At 42.8% G+C, this 25151-nt stretch overlaps 1 protein-coding gene across 1 annotated transcript in view; it reads left to right on the forward strand.

Annotated features, from left to right (window-relative positions):
- The first annotated feature begins 1357 nt into the window (after positions 1-1357).
- The window catches only part of SLC14A2 (solute carrier family 14 member 2), a 55931-nt gene continuing 32137 nt past the window's right edge, over positions 1358-25151 (forward strand). The window contains exons 1-6 of the mRNA XM_036823028.1: positions 1358-1537; positions 10076-10256; positions 11240-11429; positions 15832-15960; positions 20414-20606; positions 24363-24510. Coding sequence (XP_036678923.1) covers positions 1358-1537; positions 10076-10256; positions 11240-11429; positions 15832-15960; positions 20414-20606; positions 24363-24510 — 1021 coding nt within the window. The remainder of the gene's footprint in view (positions 1538-10075; positions 10257-11239; positions 11430-15831; positions 15961-20413; positions 20607-24362; positions 24511-25151) is intronic.

Below are 25151 nucleotides of genomic sequence, written 5' to 3' on the forward strand. Positions count from 1 at the left end.
AAACAGGCATGAGTAGACTTGAGTGTTAATATGACAACTCTGACTGCCTGTGGAGCACGGCTTGGAGGAGAAATCTGAGAAGAGGTAGAGGTGATCATTTGAGAGTTATTGGAGAAGTGACAAGAAGTACTGACAACTAAGTGGTGATACTGTACATCAAGGTGTATTTTAGAGATACAATTACTGGATTTGGAGAGTGGAAGAGAAGGGAGCATGAAGTTTGACTCCTGAGTTGTCTGAAGGAGCAGCTTGGAAGGGGGAGGGGACTTTTCCTGGGATGGGCCCCTTTGAGGGAGGAGGACAGGACTTGGGAAGGTAACATTATGGGTTGTCTCAGTGTATTAAGTTTAAGCTGCTTCTGGAACATCTACATGCAAGTATGAAGTAAAGAATTAAATCTATGAATCTAGTGCTCAAAACTGGACTAGAAATGTTAGATTTGGGAGTTATAGGTATGTAGATGGAAGGTTAACCCATGGCAGCACGGATCAATGAGGAAAACTCTAGCTCATACTGAGATGAGACTGTGTGCAGATCCAAAACCACATCCCAAATAAGCAATAAAGTCAAAGTCAAGGAGGACGTAATTGAGCTGGAGGAGGCCGAAGAAGAATGGCTGAGACAAGAAGAGGAGAAGTACAGAACTACCAGGGGGCAGCAGGACTAAACTGGAAACTAAGGATGCTGGGCAGAGGTTGTTTTAAAACCAAGTCCTGGCGTAAGTCCTGGCCCAGTGGTGAAAGGAAAAGGAGCCCCACATGGAGGGACCGGTGCACGTAGCCTCCAAGAGATCATACCAGAGCTGCTTACTGCTCCTGGGGAAGGGAAGGGGGGAGGAGCTGGAAAGGGCACTGAGGGCAGAGGGGAGAGAGGGGGCACTGCAGGCCAACTGTCAGCAATATAAGCTGCACAGCAACTAAGAAAACAAATTTCTCTTAGACCCCCATTTGGTTGGAAGACCCAGATCCACATGTATGTATCAAGGGGAAATATATGTACAACTAATTACCACAATAAGAGAGTACAATGGATGATATGAAAGGTAGATAAAAAATATTTTAGTGATCAGAAAAAAAAAAAGAGATCTAGTCTAACTGGGTGGTCAAGGAAATCTGCACAGAAGAAATGGACTTTCTTCTGGATTTGGAAGAATGGGGGGATTTTGAAAGGTACAGGTCACGTGGGTTGAGGAATGGCTTCAGACCCCTCTGGTAGCCCTAGAGACTGGAGGAGTAGGTCCCTTGTGTCAGGACAGACCTCAGTCCTCCTGGGACCTCCATCCAGCCTTGGTCAAGTCCCTGAGGCCCCATCCTGACTCACCTGTTCTTTCCCTTTCCTTTCACCAGTCGCATGATCCATGAGTGGCCACCGCATGGAAGAGATGTCTGACACTCACACTCACAGCAGTCCTCTCCTGGCAGAGCCTCCTTCCAGCAGACACAAACTCTATGAGTCAGAGTTTACCAGCCCTAGCTGGCCCTCAAGCCCCCAGGATACACACCCGGCCCTGCCCCTCCTGGAAATGCCTGAAGAAAAGGTGAGGAACGTCCCTCCCAGGGTGTTTCCCAGGTGGGTGGTGGGAGGAAGAGTGTAGAAAGATGCTGCTCTCCCAGCACATGTGACCTAATGCCCATGGAAGTGAGGAGATTCTGCCCCCCATACGTGCTCACACCCACAATCAGCCCTACTTGGCCTTAGATGGAAAATGTGGCTCTGTGTGTGACATGATTTTAAGGGCAAGTAGAGAATGCACACACACACATACCATTCTTCCAACCAGTCCCCAAAATCTTTCCCTTTACACCTGCTCCCTTGAATTACTCTACTATCTCCAAAAGGAAGCCCTCATTCAAACACAGGCCTTTAGCACTCCTTGGACCCAGCAGCACCGAGGCAGCCTGGCTAGCTACAGATTCAGTGGAAGAGGACCCAAGACTGCTTAGGTTTTTTAATGAGATGTAATTCAGGTACCGTAAAATTCACGCCTTTAAAGTATACTTACACTGTTTTTTAGCATATTTACAAAGCTGTGCAAACATCATCATTATCTAATTCCAGAATATTTTTATCACCTCAAAAAGAAAATCCATACTCATTAGCAGTCAGTCTTCATTCCATCCTCCCCCCAACCCCTGGCAACCACCAATCTACTTTCTGTCCCTATGGATTTGCCTATTCTGTACCTTTCATATAAATGGAATCATATAATATGTGGCCTTTTATGGTTGGTTTCATTCATTTAGCGTAATGTTTTTGGGTTCTTTCAGTAGATCATTCCTTTTTATGGTCAAATAATATTTCATTGTACGAATATACTGTATTTTATTTATCCATCAGCTGATGGACATTTGGGTTGTTTCTGCTTTGAGGCTGTATAAGTAGTAATCCTACTATAAGCATCTGTGTAGAAGTTTTTGTGTGGACACGTTTCTATTTTTCTTGGGTATACACCTAGAAGTGGTATTTCTCGGTCATATGGTAAATCTATGTTTAACATTTTAACGAACTGCCAAACTGTTTTCCAAAGTGGCTGCATTAGTGTATATTCTCACCAGCAATGTGCACATCGTGCCACTACACCTCCTCACCAAAATGTGTTGTTGTCTTTTTTGTTACAGCCTAGGTGAATGTGAAGTGGCATCTCATTGTGATTTTGATTAGCATTTCCCTAATGGCAAATGATGTCAAACATCTTTTCATGTGCTTACTGGCCACTTGTATATCTTCTTTGGAAAAATGTCTTTTCAAACCTTTTGCCCATTTTTTAAATTGGGTTATTGGTCTTTTTATTGTGGAGTTGTAATCATTCTTTTTATATTCTGGATATTAGACCCTTTCCAGATATATAATTTGCAAATAATTTCTCCCACTCTGTAGGTTTTCTTTTCACTTTCTTGATAGTGTCCTTAGAAGCAGAGTTTTTAATTCTGATTAAGTCCAATTTATCTATTTTTTCTTTGATTGCTTATGCTTTTGGTGTCATATGCAAGAAACCATTTTCTTATCCAAGGTCACAAAGATTTACTCCAATGTTTTAATCTAAGGGTTTTATAGTTTTAGCTCTTACATGTAAGTCTTTTATCCATTTTGAGTTCCTTTCTGTATATGATATTAAGTAGGGGTCCAATTTTAATATTTTACCAAGTGGATATCCACTTGTCCCAGAATCATTTGTTAAAAAGATTATCCTTCCTCCACTGAATTGTCTTGATATTCCTATCAACAATCAATTGACCATAAATGTATGGGTTTGTTTCTGGACTCTCATTTCTATTGAACTGATTTATATGTTTATCCTTATGGCAATACCACACCACCTTGATCACTGTAGCTTTGTAGTAAGTTTTGAAATCAGAAAGTATGAGTTCTCCAACTTTGTTCTTCTTTTTCAAGATTGTTGTATCTATTCTGAGATCCTTAAATTTCCATATGAATTTTAGGATCCAACTTTCAATTTCTGAAAAAAAAATAAAGATAAAAAGGCAACTGGCATTTTGATAGGGATTGTGTTAAATCTATACATCAATTTGGAGAGTATTGTCATCTTAACAATATTAAGTCTTCCAGTCCTTGGACATAGGTTATCTTTCCTTTTATTGAGTCTTTAATTTCTTTCAATAATGTTTTGTAGTTTTTAAGTGTACAGTCTTGCACCTCTTTTGTTAAATTCATTCCAAAATATTTGATTCTTTTTCATGCTGCATAAATAGAATTGTTTTCTTAATCTTATTTTTCGATTGTTCATTGCCAATGTATAGAAATAAATTTGTTTTTGTATATTGATTGTCTATCCTGCAAACTTGCTGAACTCATTCATTATCTCTAATAGTTTTTTTGTAGATTCCTTAAGGATTTTATGTATAAAAGCTTGTTCCATCTTCAAATAGAGATAGTTTAAATTCTTTCTTTCCAATATGGTTCCCTTTTGTCTGTTTTTTTCTTACCTAATTCCTCTGGCTAGAACTTCCAGTACAATGTTGAATAGTAGTGACAAGAGCACACATCTTTCTCTTGTTCCTGATCTTAGAGGGAAAGCATCCAGTCTTTCACCATTAAGTTTGATATTAGCTGTGGGTTTTTATTATTAGGTTGAGGAACTTCCTTTCTATTCCTAGTCTGTTGATTGTTTTTTATCAGGAAAGGTTGCTTAATTTTTCAAATGGTTTTTCTGTGTTTATCAAGATAATCATGTGAGTTTTTTCTTTATTCTATTAAACAATCTGTTGATAGTTTTTATAGGTTGAAACAGCCTCAAATTCTTAGAATTCTCTTTTGGTCATAATCTTTTTTATATCCTGCTTGGATTTGTTTTGCTAGTATTTTGTTAAGGATTTTTGCATCTATATTCATAAAGCATATTGGCCTATAGTTTTCTTTCTTGTGATTACTTTGTCTGGTTTTGATATCAGGATAATAGTAGCCTCATAGAATGTGTTAAGAAGTGTTCCCTTCTCTTCTACTGTTTAGAAGATATTGGTATTAATTCTTTAAACATTTGGTGCAATTCACAAGTGAAGCCACCGGGACTTGGGGTTTTGTGGGAAATTTTAGTTTGGTTTGGTTTGGTTTTTAACTAATTCAGTTGCTTTAATTTGTTATGAGTCAATTCAGATTTTCTATTTCTTCCTGAGTCAGTTTTGGTAGTTTGTGGCTTTCTAAGAATTTATACAGTTCATCTAGGTTATCTAATTTGTTAGCATACAATTATTAATTTCTTTATAATCCACTTCCTTATAATCCTTTCTCTTTCTTTAAGGTTGGTAGTAATGTACCCTCTTTCATTTCTGATTCTAGTTATTTCAATCTGCTCTTTGTTTTCTTTGTCAAACTAGTTAAAAGTTTGTCAATTTTGATCTTTCCAAAGAACCAACTTTTCCTTCCTTCTACTTGCTTTGGGTTTAATTCGCTGTTATTTTTCTAGTTTCTTAAAGTGAAAGGTTAGGTTGTTGAGATATTTCTTCTTTTTTAATATAGGTATTTATAATTACAAATTTCACTCTACTCACTGATTTAGCTGCATCCCATAAGTTTTGGTGTGTTGTGGTTTTGCTTTCATTCATCTCAATGAATGCAATATTTTCCAATTTCTCTTCTGATTTCCTCTCTGATCCATGGATTATTTAGGAGTGTGTTGTTTAATTACCACATATTTTCCAAATATCCTTCTATGTTTGATTTCTAATTTCACTCCATTGTGACCACAGAACATATTGTGAATGATTTCAATCCCTTTACTGATATTTTTATCAGTAAAAATGTTTTACTTATTTTATGGCCTAGCATGGTCTATATTGGAGAAGGTTCCATGTGCACTACACAAGGTATATTCTGCTATTGTTGGGTGAAGTGTTCTATAGATATGTATTAGGTCTAGTTAGTTTATAGTGTTGTTCAAGTTTTCTATTTCCTTGATCTTCTGTCTAATTATTCTATCCATTTTTTCAAGTGGAGTATAGAAGTCTCCAATTATTATTATTGAGTTGACTTTTCCTCCCTTCAATTCTGCCAACTTCTGCTTCATGTATTTTGGGGCTTTGTTAGACATGTAAGTGTTTATAATTCTTATATCTTCTTCATAGATTGATCCTTTTATCATTAAAATTGTCTTTCTTACTCTCTAGTAACAATTTTTGTCTCAGCAAAAGGTCTATTTTGCTGATCTTAGTATAGTCACTCCAGCTTTTTTTTTTTTTTTTTTTTGGTAACGGTTTGCACAATATATCTTTTTCCATACTTACAATCTATTTACATATTTGAATATAAATTGTGTCTCTTGTAGACAAGATATAGCTGTATAACTTTTTAAATTCCGTTCTGCCAATATCTGTCTTTTAATTGAAGTGTGAATCCATTTATATTTAATTTAGTTACTGATAAGGTAGGATTTATGCCTGCCGTTTTGCTATTTGTTTTCTATGTCTTTTTTCTGTTTCTCTATTATTTCACTACACCATCTTTTGTCTTAAACAGATATTTTCTAATGTATCATTTTAATTCTTCTGTCATTGTTTTCTATATGTTTCTAGTTATTTTCTGAGTAGTTGCCCTGGGTATTACAATTAAACATCTTAATTTATAACAATCTAGCTTGGATTAAAACCAACTTAATTACAATATTATCCAAAAGCTGTGTTCCTATGTAGCTCTATCCCCACCTCCTTTGTGCTGTTACTGTCATACAAATTACATCTTTATACATTGTATGCCCACCAACACAGACTTACAATTGTTTTATGAAGTTGTCTTTACATCAGAAGGGGAAAAAGAGAATTACCAAAAATATATTTATACTGTCTATTATATTTACCTATGTAGTTACCTTTACCAATGCTCTTTATTTCTTCTTGAGATACTAGTGTCCTTCTTAGTGTCCTTTCATATCAGCCTGAAGGACTCATTTTAATATTTCTCATAGGCAGGTCTACTAGCAATAAATTCTCTCAGTTTTCATTTACCTCAGAATGTGTTAATTTCTCCTTCATTTTTAAAAAACTGTTTTGCTGAATAAAGAATTCTTGATTGACAGTCTTTCTTTCAGCACTTTCAATATGTCATTCCACTGCCTTCTGACCTCCATGGTTTCTGAAATTGGATGTTAATTCTATTGAGGATTTCTTGTATGTAATGACTTGATTCACTCTTGCTGCTTTCAAGAGTCTATACAAAATTACTCTTGTCTTTGACTTTTAATAGTTTATGATATGTCTAGGTGAAGATCTCTTTGAGTTTATCCTACTGGAAGTTTGTTGAACTACTTGGATGTGTCTATTACTGATTTTCATCAAATTTGGGAAGTTTTCAAATATTCCTGCCCCTTTCTCTCTCCTTCCCTTCTGGAATGCCCATTATGCATATGGTGGTACATTTGATGGGTCCCACAGGTCTCTGAGGCTATGTTCATTTTTAATCTTTCTGTTTTCTTTCTGTTCCTCAGATTGGATAATCTCAATTGACTTGCCTTTAGGTTTTCTGATTCTTTCTTCTGAGTGCTCCAAGCTGCTGTTGAGCTCCTCTAGCAAATTTTTCATTTCCATTTTTATACCTTTAAACTTCAGGATTTCTATTTGTTTCTTTTTTATAATTTCCTGTTTATTGATAATCTCTATTTAGTGAGATTGTTCTCATATTTCTCATACTCTCCTTTAGTTTTTAAACATGGTTTTCTTTTGTTCCCTGATGATATTTTAAGGTGATTTTAAATCTTTGTTTAATAAGTCTGGCCTTCCTCAGGGACAGTTCCTATTGATTGCTTTATTTCCCTTGTCTCATACTTTCTTGTTTCTTTGCATGTCTCATAATTGTTTGTTAAAAACCTGGATGTCTTAAATAACGTGACAACTCTGGAAATCAGATTCTTCCCTCTCCCCAGGGTTTGTCATTGCTGGCTTTTTTGTTTAATGGCTTTTCTGGACTAGTTCTGGAAAGTCTTTATTCTTTTGTCATTTGTAGCCACTGAAATCTCTGTTCAGTCAGCTTAAAGTTTAGCTAATTATTGGACAGAGATTTCCTTAAATGTCTGGGATCAGTAAGCTTCTCAGTCTTTGCCAAGGAGAGCTGTCTGTGTGTTGGGGCATCTTCAACACTCACCTAGGCAGTTTTCAACTCCACCTAGCCTTTAATTTCTGCTTGCATAGAGATTCAAACTCAGCCAGAGGTGAGAGCTTAGGGCATTCTCAGGTCTTTCTTGAGCATACACACTGTCCTGGGCGTGTGCAAGCCCTACACATGCATGAGGTGTTCTAGATTCACAGCAATATGCCCAAGCCTTTTAAAGCTCCCTTTGGACATCTCATTCCCCAGTTTTTCCTTTTAAGCTTTCTGATTAGCTTCTTGTTTTCCTCAACTGTTATCCACCGCCTCTGGCACATTTTTTTCCAGTGTTCTCATTGCCTTAATGGAGGAGAGAATTTGAGGTCCTCACTTCACCATTTCTACTGACATATTCAAGACATTTAAGTTTTGATGCAGTGATGAGGTTAGAGAAATCTGTAGACCATCAGTATACAATAGTAACATAATAGGAACCACACATGTAAGTTTAAATTTATATTAACTACATTTTAAAAAGTAAAAAGAAAGAGAAGCAGGTGAAATTTATTTTTATTTTATTTTTTATTGAAGTATAGTTGATTTACAATGTTGTGTTAGTTTCAGATATACAGCACAGTGATTCTGTTATATATATAGCTATATATATATATTATTGTTCAGTTTTATATATATATATATATGTTCTTTTTCAGATTCTTTTCCCTTATAGGTTATTACAAAATATTGAGTATAGTTCTCTGTGCTATATAGTAGGTCCTTGTTGGTTATCTATTTTATATATAGTAATGTATATATGTTAATCCAAACTAACCATCCCTCCCCCCACTTCCCCCTTGGTAACCATAAGTCTTTTTTGTAAGTCTGTGAGTCTATTTCTGTTTTGTATATAAGTTCCTTTGCATTATTTTTTCTTTAGATTCCACGTATGAGTAATATCATATATTTGTCTTCCTCTGACTGACTTACCTCATCTAGTATGATAATCTCAAGGTCCATCCATGTTGCTGCAAATGGCATTATTTCATTCTTTCTTATGGCTGAGTAATATTCCATTGTATAAATATACCACATCTTCTTTGTCTATTCATCTGTTGATGGACACTTAGGTTGCTTCCACGTCTTATCTATTGTAAACAGTGCTGCAATGAACATTGGGGTGCATGTATCTTTTTGAATTATGTTTTTCCCCGTATATATGCCTAGGATTGGGATTGAAGGATCATATGGTAGCTCTGGTTTTAGTTTTTTCAGGAACCTCCATACTATTCTCCATAGTGGCTGCACCAATTTACATTCCCACCAACAGTGTAGGAGGGCTCCCTTTTCTTGACACCCTCTCCAGCATTTATTATTTGTAGACTTTTTGATGATGGCCATTCTGACTGGTGTGAGGTGATATCTCATTGTAGTTTTCATTTGAATTTCTCTTATAATTAGTGATGTTGAGCATCTTTTATGTGCCTTTTGGCTATCTGTATTAATCAGGTGAAATTAATTTTAATAATATATTTTATTTAGCCTAATATATATGAATACATATATTATTATTTTAATATTTAATCAATATAAAGTATCACTGAGATCTTTTACACATTCTTTTTTCGTACTAAACCTTCAAAACCTATTTCGAGCACATCTCAGTTCAGATTAGCCACATTTTAAGTACCAAGAGCCACATGGATACTATATCGGAAAGCACAGTTTTAGAGCAGGAGTCCTGACCCAGGCATCCATAGACAAGATTGACGGGGATATGATCTTGGATGGAAAAAATAATTTATCTTTATTTTCACTAACCTCCAATGAACTTTAGCATTTACTTCAATTATAAATATAAGCAAAGAACAACAGCCGTATTAGTAGTACCTGAGATTTTTGTCATTGTCACATGATTGGGTTCCCCCAGAAAGCTGACTCTGAGATGGAGAGTTGGATGTAAGAAGTTTACTGGGGTGTGTCCTTGGGGTCAATACTTGTAAAGACGTAAAGGCAGCAGAATTAGGCAGAAGTTGGGCTGTGATGCAGTCACAATAAAGGCCTCAGGTGAGCCTACAGTGAGTTCTGGAGCTAGAATGGCCCTATAGAGTTGTCCTGAGTTGTCATCCCACATAGTCACTCATCAATACTTTAACTTATAATTGGTATTGGATCTGCTGCTCCTATATGCATAGCAGGTTTTTTTTTTAATACTGTGAAAACTGCATTTCAATATAATTGGTTTTCATTGCAATCTTATTTATTTTATTCATTTACAAACATTCTGGAAGGAAGTCCACAGGCCTACCAAACTGCCAAAAGGGATCCATGGCAAAAAAAGTTAAGAACCCTGCTATGAGGAATGTGTAGAAGTCCTGGGAAGAGCAGGCCTGCGTGGGGCACTCTAGACAGCATTGCACAATGGACATTTATTTGTCTCATGATCCTCTATCTTTATCAAAAAATCTGACAATCTTCCCTACCCCCAAATGCCCCTGCTCTCAAAAAGCTATATTATTTGATGTTTTGTCATGGCTTCTCCTTAAAGGATCTTCGATCATCCAGCGAAGAAAGCCACATTGTGAAGATTGAAAAACCCAATGAAAAGGGTAGAAGAATAGAAAGTGGGGCAGCCCCTCAGGGCTCTTCAGGCCAAGGGGGCATCAGCCTCTTTCAAGCTGTGGGCTACCTCACAGGCGAGATGAAGGAATGCAGGAGCTGGCTGAAAGGTAGGCCAACGCCCAGGGCAGAAGCAGCCAGGCCAGGCCAGGGAGCCAGCCCTCCCTCTGGCTTGGACTGAGGAAGCTGGTCCCACACTCACCCATGGCAGGGCCCCCACATTTGAGGTGCTCCAGCTCAGGGCTGGCTCTGGGTGGCCGTAATGTATCCTACTACCTGAATTCCCATGGTTTCAGAATTCAGTGCATTCCACTGATTTTAGTTCTTTGCAAATTCTTCACTCCTACATGGAATAGATATAGGACAACCACATTAGCAACGTAGAAGCCATTTTCAAACAAACTGAATGGTCATTCCTTCACTTATTCCACAGCCATTTTTTATGTGCCAAGAAAATATTGGTCTCACCCTCCCCAATGTTCCAGATTCTTCCCTTTTAACATCATTCTTCTCCTAGTTTCCCTAAACTAAATGTTGCGACAAATATCCCTACCATACCCTCCCCCACCTGCCCCCCACTTGTATATGTTGTCCTGTAAACCAAACCAGAGAATGAGACAGAATGCATGTCGATACTCAATGTCAATACATAACTCAACGCTGATTTCACAGCTGAGCTAAAATCATTTCTTTCCCAGCCTTTTTTTCTCCAGACTATATTCTTTGCTGCTCAGATACCAGCCCTCAACTGAGTCATACAGCTCTACACAAAAAGAGTTTCCTTCCCTCCCCACCTCTTCCTTTGGACCAATAAATTTCCCTTGGAATGTTCCTGGGGCTTCCTTACCAACCAAGCCGATGGCTGGAATAGCGTTAAATTGGTCTCAGCATGGTGCCTCAGTCTGTATGGCAAAACTGACACCACTGTGGACTGATTGTCAGGCCACGCAGAGATTCGGGCTGGGCGCCAGGCTGAATGAGGAAAAGTGTCCTGGCTAGTGCATCCCTGTCTGCCTTGTTTGCCTCGCCAGCCAGTGGTCCAGCAGGGAAGCACAGGCTGAACCCTGCTGATGACTCTGCCTGTCTCTTTCAGATAAGCCCCTGGCCTTCCAGTTCACAGACTGGGTTCTGAGGGGGGCCGCTCAGGTGATGTTCGTCAACAACCCTCTCAGTGGACTCATCATCTTCATAGGGCTCCTGATCCAGAATCCCTGGTGGACAATTGCTGGGGGTCTGGGGACAGTGGTGTCAACTTTAACTGCCCTTGTCTTGAGCCAGGACAGGTGAGTTCCTCTCTCTGAGGGTCTTGGGTTCTTGGGATAGACAGGTGGAGAAATGTTTACTTGAGTGACCTTATCCTAGTATCAGCCAACCAGTCTCCTGAGTATCGGCTTTAAACATGTCACTGGAGTTCTTTACACAGTTAAACTTCTCCTAAGTTCACAGCAAGTGACAGTACCAGGCTCCATCTGACTGTAGAGACTTCTGGAAACACTCCCTCGAAGGCAGGTGCAGAGGAACACTTAAGCTGCTCTTCCTTCATGGAGCCTACAATCTAGTTGAGGGAGATAAGACTAACAGACAAGAAATGTCTCAGAATAATACAAGACAGTGTATACTGGAAAGCTCAGAGAAGGCAGACCTCATTAAGTGTTGGGAAGCTTAGAGAGGGCAGCCTTGAGCTAGTAACATTGATGTGGGAGAGAGGAAGGCGAGAGGAGAGGGCAGTGAGGGGGTGGGGAGGTGGCATGGAGAAGGGAACAACAGGAGCTGAGAGGGGGCAGGTTGGGGGGAGGGCAGCTCTGCACCAGTGTCCACAAAGCCCAGTAATAACAACAAGTGCATTTTAGAGAATGGGACCATTTCCTCAGACTTTGCCGTATGTTATTCCAATGGTTCCCAAACTTTCCTGATGGCCAGAAACACCTGGAGTGATTGTTAAGAAATGTAGTTTCTCAGCACCGCCCCAGTCCCCCTCCCTCCCAGAGATATTCCCATTCAGTGGATCTGGAGGTGGGTGGTGTTTTAAACAAGATTCTCCTGGGTACTTCTGATGATCAGAGAGGTCTGGGAATGCCCATAGTCTCAGTTTTTTTTAAATTTGGCGGTCACCAATTCATTTGTAGATCATGAATTTTTAAAAACAGGATTTTTTAAAATTAAAATAATAGAATAAAATAAAACAGATTAGAGTAATCCATATGTAGTAAAGGTAAATATTATTTTGTGAAATTTTTGTTTCAATCATGTTGGGTGTGGGGGGGGTGAGAGAGAGAGAGAAAAACTGGGCCATACTATAAAATATGAACACATTCCTTCCTTACCATGGGGTACTGTCAAAAATATTGAAAAGCACTGTCGTGCCTTGTTACCTGTGATTCTTCCCGCCACTTCACAAGGCAGACAGTGAAGGTAAGAGGGTCCACGTTTTGCAAGTGAGAGAAAGAAGGCCAGGAGGAGTAAGGCGCTCACGGAAGGAGCCACAGCCAGTGGATGGCAGGGTTCTGGCTGGGACACGTGGCCTGTGTCTTCTAGGCTGGAGGTCAGTGTTCTCTCTGGCACGTGGACAGAGTGGACAGCAGAGCCGGGGGCCCCTGGTAACCCCAGAGCCTGGGGAGTGCTCCGAGTTGCTTGTGTTATAACCAACGCTGCACTCCTCCAGCCCCCCTGACATTCCAGCTCCACCAAGGCACAGGCGTGGGTCAACTTGTCTCCCATGAGAAGTGTCAGTGCCCCTCTAAGGTGGCCTTGGGGGACCACGCCAATTCTAGCTGGGAGGCCATACGAGATCAGATGAATAAGAGGCTGAATTCTTTGGGGTGTAGGTCTATTAGGTGACAGAAGAAATGGGCTCCAGCCAGGATTTGTGTCTCTGTTTCAAGCAGTGGGTTCCCTATTCCTTGCTGCCACTCACCTACAGCCTCACGGACAGCTGGCATAGAAATAGCCTCCGACAGGATCAGCTCTTGTCCTACTGTTCCATCACTGTTCGCCAAAACTCCCCTGAGGTGAACTCCATCCAGCCCACCTACAGGTCACCTTCAAGAAGCCTGTGTCCCTTCCTGTTCTGACAGTCTAATTCGCCAACTTCCCTCCTGACCATAATCCACTGGAAAACTTGCCAAGCCATTCAAAGAGTTGCTCCATGGAATCTTTTATTGCTCCCAGTTTTATGAAGGAAACACACACATTCCCTGCCTAACCTTCCCAAATATCCTGATTAAGAATCTAAGACAAGTGCGCATTAGCTAAAAACCCAATCCCTCAGCTTGGTTTCCAAAGCCTTCTCTGACGGGCCTCACCCAACCTACCACGTAGCATCACACTCTTCCCAACTGAGCACTTTTGCTTCGGCCTAACTAATCCTACCCTTCCTGCAAATCCCTCCTCCTCCAGGGAGCCACCCCTGACTACCCCAGTGCTCTCTGAACCCTCCTTTCTCTCTGAAAAACCACAGAACTTACCCCCATACTATCTTGGATCATTCTCTGCTTTCTGAGTCTTCTCTCCCTGGCTATGTTCAGAACAGGAAGTCCATCTCAGATGTTCCATATTCTACCATGGTGCCTGGAAAAGATTCCAGCCTCATTGCTGGTAGGTCAGTGCCATGTTCTACATCATAGGCTCAAAGCTCTAGGCACCCTACATGACATGTGTACATGCACATCCTTCTGAGGAGCCCCAATTTCACCACTGTCCCCAGTGAACCACTGATGCAGCTGCATATCCTAGTCATAACCTCTACCAACCCCCTCCACCATCCCTACTCACCTACCCCCAGAGGCCCTACCTCTTCTCCTTGTCCACCACTCCTGCTTCCCCCCACCCCCACTCCCCAGCCCTTACTTCTACTACCCCACCCCCACTAGCCCAAGACAGCCCTTTACCACTGCAACCTCAAGCTCAGCAACATGATGCTGCAGTGTCCTTCTGGAACATGGTCCTAATGAGGTCTTTGGGGCATTGAGGTTGAACCTAATTTTATATTTTTGATGGTCAGGGCAGGGATGGGGACGTGAGGCAATGGGTCTCCTTTTGACAATCAAGCCAGAAGCCACCAGCGTTTTGATAGAGAAGGGTTCTGGGAGGGGACTCCCTACGGGGAGGGGCAGCTATGGAGGCAGCCCGTAGATGTCTCCCTAATTTTATCTCCCCTGGATTCCTTCATTTTATTCCTGCTATTCCTATACACCCAGCCACTGGGGCTGAGGTTCTCCCCCAATATGGGTCATCAGTCTCTGCTCAGTTTGCCTGAAGCAACTGGTATTAAAACTAAAAATGTACTAAATTCTAACATGGAACAGAAATGAGAAAATATAGAGAAAATGCAAACACACTTAAAAATAATGATTCTTCCCCAAGCACGGGTTTCTCAGGTAGTTATTCTAGTCCTGAGGAGATTCTGAACTCCAGTGGTCTTCCCTGCCGCCCCGTTCTTTCTCAGCCCCCTGTCTGCCCCCAGCTACCCCATATCTTCCTGGCCTTGGAGCAGCTAAAGACCCAGCTGTCCCATGTCCCATACAAGTGTCCCCACACAAGTGCCCCATGTTCAGCTTTTCTTGTTGGAAACTGTCTAGAGATGCTCTCCCACCCTCTCCCCTGCTCCCACTCCCCTAATCTAGCTGAGCTGATCTCCTGGTCACTCCAGAGCTGAAGGTTCCCCTATTCCACACCTAAGCTGTGGCCTCTGCCAGCCAGGAGCCTCCTCTGGCTAGAGCTCCCTTCCTCCACCATAGGGCACCATGCTTCCAGGTGCCTCCGCCTACAAAACAGTCAGTATCTGTGGTAGGATTTAACACACACTCACATCCATTCATCAACTGCTTGCCTAGAATGCTCCGCTCCGTGCACCAGACACTGTTGACTGTTGTTGACACTGACATCAGATAAGCTTTGACCTCAGGCAACTTTCAGTGGAGGGCAGGGCAGACCACAGCACACAAAGCTTATTCTCTGCAGGGGCCTTGCAATGTGATTTGTCCAGGCCCGTCCCTCACCCCATTCCCCTCTCCCCTTACCCAGCAGAGCAATGGGAAAGGTCAAGGGCAGTGTTTATTTGGATCAGGAAGAGAAGTTTAGGTGCATACAGGCATCTCTGATGAAGCAGAAGGAGACTCAAGCTTGGATTCTATGGTGCCTCTGGGCCCTCCTGCTGTGCCGCGGGGAAGGACATGGGCATCACAGCAGACTCGGCTTGTGCACTCTGGGGCCAACTTCAGAGACAGGGAAAGCGGCCAGATTCAGACAATTACAATGTCACACAATGCAGTCAGAACACACTCTCTCCTCCTCCCTGCCTCCCTCCTTCCTCCTCCTGTCCTGTCTCTTTCACACATACACACACACACACACACACACACACACACACACACACCTTCCCCATGACGCACCTCAGGTTTCTCTTAGATTTCCCTCTATATCAAGCAGTCTAGACTCCCCTGAGAAGCAAAGGGGAGCTTAGACATAGACAAAGTGCATTATTTAATTCTAGATCAGCAAGGGTAATCAAGGGGTGTGTGTGTGTGTGTGTGTGTGTGTGTGTGTGTGTGAGATCTAGAAATGTGCCGGCAGCTGTGTGACTACCCTACATTCATTGACTAAGCTGACTTTTTTCTGTGAGCACCAGGAGGAACAGACCCAGTAAGTGCCAACAAATTCACACAGTACCTCTGTTTTCAACCCCAGGTCTGCCATCGCCTCGGGTCTCCATGGGTACAATGGGATGCTGGTGGGAATGCTGATAGCTGTGTTCTCCGAGAAGTTAGACTATTACTGGTGGCTTCTGCTTCCTGTGACCTTCACAGCCATGTCCTGGTGAGGCACCTCCTTCTTTCCGCTCTCAGACCTACAGGGCCCCAAGGTGCTGTGTCTGACACTGTTGTGGGGCCCAGTGTCTTCATAGTCATCCTGGTTTGTCTTTGTCTCGCAAGAGTCCATGAGTTGAGTCGCAAGACAAGAAGATCATTTTGAGTTTGGAATAACACGGACCTTTCAAAGAGCAAACACTACATTTTTTTTACTGTGCTGATAACCTCCTCTGAATGATAGGCTTAGTAATAAAGGCTAACATTTACTGAGTATTTTCTACATGCCAGGCACAGTGCTAGGCAAGGGAGGACTATTACTGTCCCCAATTTACAGAAGGGAAGGCTAAGGCATGCAGAGGCTATGCAACCTGCCCCAGATGATGAACCGAGAGTCTGCACTATTCAACTCCAGCCTACATGGGAATCGTCTATCCCATGGCCTAACCAAGACCCAAAAGCTGAAACTCACTTGTGATAGAATCAGAGAGCTTTCTTGAAACAAAATGTCTATATTTAAAGCATAGAATCTTTGAACAAGAAGCATCAGTTGAGGTCTTGCTGTGCATTTGCCTCATTTTTCAGAAGGAATAAAAAAGTCAAGATGAAGGGTGTTAGGAACAAATAGGCCTTTTACACATGTAATGCTCAGTTCACTTGAACCTACAGTGAGTCTATAGAGTCAAAGGGTCTGGTCGTACCCCCTGTAACATGGTGGCAGGAAGCCTGAGGGGAGCCCATGTCCCCCCAACCCCTGAACTCTACCACTCTCTGACATGCCGACTGATTTTTAATATCTTTCTTTGGTTTCAAAGTCTGGAGTTACTATAACCAGTTAGTTTAATTTAGTTTAAGTGCTGTTCCATTACTTTTTAGGAGTGTTTGCAAATAAATTACTACATTAAGCATTCTGGGCAATTTACGTTTCTTCTTAGGATTTCTTCGTTAATCTATCAGGACAAAATGCTAACACAGTCATTTCTGTGGGGATTTCCTTAATGTCCCCCACACGCCACGCCTGAGGAAGAGGAGAACGTGTCTTCATTTGCATACATTTGGTTTATAACTACATAGATTAAGCCCCTCAGACACAGTGCACTGGGTGGCAGTGTATCTACTGTGCCCCCATCCCCACCCTCACTTCCCAATTTAAAGTGAAAAAAAAAGAAAAGAAACACTGGGCCCCTACGCTGGCTGAGCTCTGTGCTACTACCCAGGCACTTCACAAATCCACTCATGCAATCCTGGAAATCCAGTCCACAGCGTAGGTACTAAGTAGTGCTGGAGTTATCCAACAAACAAACATTTGCTGAGGGCCTTCTATGTGCAGAGACTATTCTAGATGTCAGGGAGAGCGGTGAGCAAGAGAAAGTCTCTGTCCTCTGGGAGCTGACATTCTTCCTGGCAAAGATAGAAATAAACTCATCAATTGTTCAGTAAAAAGATCATTTCAAGATGTGATAAGTGCTTTGAGGAAAGCAAAATGGGGCAAACGGGACAAAGAATGATCCCAGACTTGGGTGGTCAGGGAAGGCCACTTTGAAGAGGAGACATTTGAACTGTCACCTAAATAAGAAAGTACCTGTCATCTGAAGATCTGGGTGAAGTATATTGCAGGCAGAACCAGTGGCATATGCAGACACCAACTGGAGAAGTATGATGTGTTCAAGAAACAAGACCAAAGGGGCTGAAGCTCAGTGAATGAAGGAGGGGTGGCAGGAGGTGAGGGCAGAAGTAGATGATGGCCAAGGCCCATACACCTTGTGGATCTAGTAAGCCTTTCTTTTAATTGAAGTATAGTTGCTGTACAACGTTATATAAGTTATAGGTGTACAATATAGTGATTCACAATTTTTAAAGGTTATACTCCATTTATAGTTATTATAAGATTGGTTATATTCCCCGTGTTGTACAATATTGTAGCCTATTTTGTACCTAATAGTTTGTACCTCTCCAGCAAGCCTTTTGATTTTTTTTTTTAATTTTTATTTATTTATTTATTTATTTATTTTTGGCTGTGTTGGGTCTTCGTTTCTGTGCGAGGACTTTCTCTAGTTGCAGCAAGCGGGGGCCACTCTTCATCGCAGTGCACGGGCCTCTCATTATTGCGGCCTCTCTTGTTGCGGAGCACAAGCTCCAGACGCGCAGGCTCAGTAACTGTAGCTCACGGGCCTAGTTGCTCCACGGCATGTGGGATCTTCCCAGACTAGGGCTCGAACCCGTGTCCCCTGCATTGGCAGGCAGATTCTCAACCACTGCGCCACCAGGGAAGCCCAGCCTTTTGATTTTTACAACTGTGATGAGAAGCAGTTAAAGGGTTTTAAGCAGAGGAGTGATAGGATGTGGTTTAAATTTAAACAAATCACTCTGCTGGCAGTGTGGAGAATGGATTTTAGCTGGACCAGGAGTGGATGCTAGAAGCATAGTTAGGAGTCTGCTGCAATAACCCACAGAGGACAGGAGTGCTTTGACCAGGGTGATGTCCATGAAGGTGAAGAGAAGTGGTTGGGCTTGGGGTATATTTTAAGGAAGGTAGAGGCAACAGGACTTTCTGAGAGGCTGTAGAGTTTGGGGGTGGGGATGAAGGAAGACTCAGTGCACTCCTATAATTTGCCTGAGCACCTGGGTTGACGGAGGAGACAGAAAGAAAAACCAGTTGATGGTGGGGGACAGGACACAAATCAAGAGTTCTGTTTGGACATATTAAACTTCAGCCTTCTGAGTAGACATGCTGAGAAAGAAATTGGATGTGCAAATCTGGACCTTAGTGATCTGGTTAAGATTAGGAAGGCTGAAGCATATAGAAGATATTTCATCCTTGAAACTAAAGGTTATCATCCAGGAAGAGAGGATTCAAAAAGAGAAGATCCAAGACAGAGCTGTAGGATCTTCCAATATTTAGATGCCTGGCAGAAGAGCGGAAGAATCACTGAAGGGGACTTGAGAAGGAGCAGCTAGAGAAGCAACTAAGTGCAGTGTCGTGGTAGCCCTGATAGAAAGTGTTTCTATCCAGGCGGAGGATCCAACTGTCAAATGAAAGGGGCAGAGAATGACCACGGCAAGAGAGATGTCATCGGTGAACTGGACAAAAGCCATTTCTGTGGTGTGGGGAGAACATCCACCTGACTGGAGTGGGTTTAGGAAAGAATGGGAGTAGAAAAATTGGGGACAACAAAGATAGACTAGTTTTGAGGAATAGTGTTGTGCAGAGGGCAGAGAAAAGGGGCAATATTTGGAGCAGAAATCAGAAAGGGGGAGGATTTTTAAGGTAGAAGGTACTAGAACGCATTATGTATTTATGAGAGTGACCTGGAGAAAAAGGAGAGGTTGAAGCTGCAGGAGAGAAAGGAGAGAATTGCAAGAACAAAGTCTTTGAGAGACTGGATCCCAAAGTACAAGGAAAAGAATTGGCCTGATAAGGGAGCAAGGACACTTCCATTATATGAAAAAGGCAGAGAGGCAGAGTACGTGGGAAAAAAGCAGTCGGAGTTTGAATCTTATGGTCGGGAAAATGAAGCATTTCTCATCTTGTCATTTCTGTTTTCTTAATGGAGTAAAGGAAGGTGGTTAGCTGAAACTAAAGGGAAGCAGAAAGTGAAGAATGGAGGAGAAAGGAGAAAATGCAAAATTGTTGTCTCAGCAAGTTGGAGAGTTAATTTGCTAGGGACGTATAGTAGGGGTTTCAGGCAGTCTTAAATGCCCATTTGAGATTCATCGTCCTTAATTAAAAGTGAGCCAATCAACCGCATCACATGAGTTCAAGTTTTGTCCTGCAGCTCACTGCCTGTGGGAGATGTAGAGTGTTGGGTGCCAGGTGGATGGCCCTTTCAGAGGAAACTGAGGCTAAGGAAGGTTAATTTCCTACCACAGCTCACTCAGCCTGTAAGTGTAGGAGTTAGGATTTGCACCTTGCTCCATCTTTCTCCAGAATCCACTCTCTCCCCAAGGAAGACACCAAGAAGACAGAGGACACAATCAGCTGAAGGTTTCATTTTCACACGGTGGCTCCCAGCATAATTCCAAGTACTTCAGCTGAATTGCTATATTCGTAGCAGCCTCCTCTTAGAAGGTTATTGCAAGCATATATTCTAAATGTTATCACAGCCCAGGATACATCGTGATGTACATTGTAATGATCCAAAGGCAATACATGACATTTTGTAAGGATTAGGTTTTGTTTAGTTTTCTTGGTTTAAGAAATAAGGAAATATATAAATTATCTTATAACATTTTCTATTGAAAACAAGTTATAAGACTTTCAAATTTTGTTTCACAAAGATGTAGACTTATATTGAACACCTTATTTCCAGTCCCAGGTAAATGGACCACTCAAGTCTCAAGGGAGCCAGGAATGGCTGTGCCAAGGAGAGGGGACAGTGAGTGATCCAGTGACCAGAGCTGACTAGACAGTATAGGCTGAAGGATGAGCGCAGCAATTAATCCTTTGTCCCTTCCATCTCCAGCCCTGTCTTTTCTAGTGCCTTGAGTTCCGTCTTCAGCAAGTGGGACCTCCCGGTCTTCACGCTGCCCTTCAACATCGCAGTGACCCTGTACTTGGCGGCCACGGGCCACTACAACCTCTTCTTCCCCACGACGCTGGTGGAGCCCGTGTCTTCAGTGCCGAACATCACCTGGTCAGAGATTGAGATGTCTTTGGTAAGTCACCAGTGGCAGGTGTGTGGGGCCCTGTTTCCACTGCAGACCATCTCACTCACCTCTTTGTGGATTACTCAGGCTCTCATCTTCTCTAGATGCACCTCCAGCAGATGTTGGGTCTTAGCAGAGAGGAGGACAGGAAACGGTCGCTGCCACCTCCATATGTTCTTTCAATGAACCCCTACTGGAGACCTTATTTGTATTAGGCACTTTATCAGACACTGGGAATACATGGAGAATAAAACAACATCCCTGACATTGTGACGCCTACACTCTGCACAGGGAAACAGATAATAAACAAGTTTACAGATAAAGGTTAAGTTGACAATACAGAATGGTGGGATTAAGGGGAAAATATTAAATAAAACAGATAGTTGGGTGAAGGGTCAGAACACTAAAATAATGTTTAAAATTAAGATTTTAAAGATATTATCAATAGAAGATGGTGTTAAATTTTTGTGTATTTTCCATATCAGCGGTTCTCAAGCAGGAGTGATTTTTGCCCTCCTGGGGAGGGCAAATGTCTGCAGAAATGTTATAATTATCAAGACTGGGGAGAAAGGGTGCCACTGGCATCTAGTGGGTAGAGGCGAGGGATGCTGCTAGATATCCCACAATGCACAGGTCAGCCCCCGCCCCACAGCAAAGAATTAACCAGCCCAAAATGTCAGAAATTCCAAAGTTGAGAAACCCTGCTTTATATACTATCGCACATGTACATATTCATTTATTCTACTGATCTCTAGACGTCAGAGATCAAGGGATATAATAAAAAACTAACATAAGATTAAATATATAGAATTGTAAAATTTTGCCCTTGTTAATCAATATAGAGATAGCTAACAGCTTACACTAAAGCAAGTTTATTATGTATCAGACACTGTTCCAAGCCCTTAGCTTACTAACTCATTTAACCCTCATCATAACCCAATACTGTAAGTACTATCATCATCCCCTTTTACAGATGGGAAAACCAAGGCACAGAGAGGGTTAGATCCTCGAGGTCAAACTGTAGCTAGTGCCTCAAATATTGTTCACAAAATCTGATTTCTGAGCCCTCCCCACCCAACCAAGTCCTTTGTCTAGATGTGCTTAAACCTCTTTGTGGCCCTGGTGCCAGGCAAACACCAGGTGGGGTGGATAGCACAGGTCCTGCAGCATCAGCCAAACTCTGAGCCTGAACCTGTCAGAAAAGGAAAGGCTCCTCTGCCCCTCATGGCAAACGCTGCTGCCAACAATGCCAAACCTTTTTCAGGTTTTTGTCTTTTTAAAAGCTTTACCTGAGGCTGAGGTTAGAGTGGGATCAGAGGCAGGATTAGGGTCTAAATTCAAGACAATGGAAAAGACAGAGCCCTGCATTTAAGCAAAAGCCCACCTTCTCAAATGGAAAACTGCTGGGGTCAGAGCAGGGATGAAACTAACTTTGAATCATCAATGATCAGCCATCTGGCGACTAGACACACAGCCTCAGGGGCACAACCCGCTACCCCTGAGCCCTACCGGTGAGGCTGGTCTGAGTGACAGCCACAGGGACATGTGGCACTGCCAGAGAGAAAGGGCCACCAAGCCCCCCACCCACCCTGCACGGTGAGGCTGTACTCTCCTGTGCTGAGGGGACCAGAGTGGAGACAGCCACACAGAAGAGGTACCTCTTGTTCATCTTCAAAACAAACAGTTAAAAAGTGGTAGGAGCCAAATCCAGATACCCTGAGGCCCAAGCTCACCCTCTGAACTCCCCACCACCACCACTCTGACCACTGGCTCCTTTTCTTCTGCACATCCAGATCTGAGTTTTGAAGAATCAATGCCATTTCCCTCTTTCTCTTCAAAACAATGAGGGGAGTGACTTCTGTTTTGTTTAACCAGCTTGTTGTTGTTACACAAGGATTATCCGGAGTACATAGGAGGCCGGTCCTTAGTAAATTTCCACCGCATACCTGACTGCACTTCGCACCGGGGTATTGGCTGTGGCCCGGAGCGCAGCTTTGAGGGACCAGGGCCACCATTCACCAGGCTGAAATTTGGAACCTGGCAGAGCTTCATTCTAAACCCAGGCTTCACTCCAAAGCAGCTTGTCCCCTCATTCTTCTCATTCTTGCCTGCTTGGGCTTTAAATCTGGGTTCCCAGTTGGGAAGGTGGGAGTTGGATTCCCCGCAGCATCCTGCATTCCTCAGATGTAGGGAAGTCATGGAATATTTACTGAGTAGATTTCCAACCTGTTCCCACTCTGAAGCTGAGGTCCCTGGACTGGTACAAAGGGTTTTCAGGGTTTCTTTAAATAAGACGGGGCCCCCACCCTATGATTCCTTGCAGAAGTCTATAGACTCTGGCTCAAACAGTGCTTGGTGATTAAAAGGCCACCCATTCAGAGACAAGAAGGGACATAGTTTAAAAGCTCTCTGGGACTCCTCAAATTCTCTAAAGAAATCAGACTGACTCCAGAATTAAGTCAAGTTGTTAAAAAGAACAAAATTTCATCAAAGGGAGAAATGCAATGCACTCCCAACATCTACAGTAGATTGTCTGTAGCTAATCCATTGGTCCCCAAGCTCTGTTGTACATTAGAGTCACCAGAGGCCCCAGCCATGCCTCCCGACCCGCCACACCAGTTAAAACAGAATGTCTGGGGAGGCGCCAGACATGAACATTTTTTAAAAAGATCTTTAGGTGATTCCAATGTACACAAAGTTTGGAAACCACTGAGCTAATCAACACATATTTATTAAGCACCTATTATGGGCCCAGGTAAAGGAGCCCTGTCCTCAAAAGGGTCGTGTGAGCTGGTAATGGAGAAAGGAGTTGGCAGAATCTTAAACCTGGAAGACAGTCTGCTAAGACAGCCTCCTCATCTTACGGAGGAGGCCACCAGAGCTCAGATGAGGAGGCGACATGCCAGCGGCTACTCAATGACCTCCTGCAGAGCCCCCTAAAAGCTAGAGTTCTCGACTCCCAAGCCAGTCCTCTCCCTGCCCTGTCAATCTCCCTCCTTTCCTTTTTGCCCTCAAAGAACTTTTTGCCAAAGTGTGGGTGGTTCAGCTAGGGCAAAAAAAGGCTATCTGACATCACTGCCAAATCAATCATCTCCAATTGCAGCACCACCCAATGACTCTCAGGCCCAGGGATTTGGGGCTCTGTGCTGTTCTCCAGATGTTCCTCGCGCTACCTTTCTGCAATGCTAAGTGCTCCTCCAGAGCAGGGGAAGTGGCTTCTCCTCCTTCCCAGGGTCCCACCATCCCCCAGGTAGCACTGAATGTGAGGCAGCTACCAGTAGACTAGGGGTCAAGCTCAGAGGCTCTAGCCTGGGCTTGGCCACCATGAGCTGGGTGACCTTTGGTCAAATCATTCATCAAAATGGCCTAGAATATTTCCAAAATTCCTGGAGTGTTTCTAGAATTTCAGAAGGTCTAGAGGAAATCCCCTAGTGCCTGAAACCCCCAATGGCAATCCAGGGAGGTATCCTCTGGTCCCCTCAAAGCAAAAGCCATGTGTCCCTCAGAAGCACCTGTGTCCGGCCTCTGTGTTGGGGGACCTGCCCGGCTTTGCATGAGGGATGCTCAGATGCCTGCCAGGTGGTGGAGTGAGGAGTTATTTGTTCCAGTTTGTGCCCTCCCATGTTCTCCCCCACACTGGAGGGCACAGCCATCCTTCCGTTCTGCCCCATTACCCACCCAGGAATGGCTCACTCCTGGCCCTAGGGCCTGGTCCTTGCATTATCAGCCCACGCTCCAGTGACCTGGATTCTGTTGACTTTGCAGCTGCTACAAGCCATCCCCGTCGGGGTCGGACAGGTGTATGGCTGCGACAATCCCTGGACAGGTGGCGTGTTCCTGGTGGCCCTGTTCATCTGCTCGCCACTCATCTGCTTGCATGCAGCCATTGGCTCAATCGTGGGAATGCTAGCAGGTAGGACAGGGCCCCCTCTCTGCAGGGATCATTTTCCTGGGGTCATTTTTCCCCAGCACACAGCAAATTGTCTAGACTTATCTTCACTGGAGTTTTTAAACACTGTCAGAGCTTGAGAATTATTTTTCCGTTTCTTGAGTCTCCAAAGGGAGCAGATTGCAGTAGCAGGATGTGTGGAGAGATGCAAAGGGACTGAGACATGTTGGCCTATAAACTGAGCCCCTGGGAGCTGAGGGGTGGGAGGAGGAGGGTAAGCCAGTGAGGGTGGGGGCCAGTAACAGACCAAGCAGAGGTATAAATGATGCAGCCCTTCAAAATTTTGACTAGGCTAAAAGGAAAACTTTTCTCAGAAATTGAATTGCCATTTGACAAATGTCATTTAATTTCTATATATGTGTCTATATACACATTTATATGTGTAACTGCAGACAGTAGAGTCAGAAATAGATGTCAGGCGCTTTAAGAATAGGAGCCTGTTGACTTATCGCAATATTTTTCAAAAACTTCTTGGAAGCACAACTTTTAAAAAAATTGTTTTATTTGGAAATAATTTCAAACTTATCAAAAATTATGAAAATAAAAATAGTCCAAGAGGCACCCACAAATTCTTTACCCAGATCACCTGCTGTTCACATCCTACC

Source organism: Balaenoptera musculus, chromosome 14, assembly GCF_009873245.2.
Source record: "Balaenoptera musculus isolate JJ_BM4_2016_0621 chromosome 14, mBalMus1.pri.v3, whole genome shotgun sequence".
Lineage (NCBI taxonomy): Eukaryota > Metazoa > Chordata > Mammalia > Artiodactyla > Balaenopteridae > Balaenoptera > Balaenoptera musculus.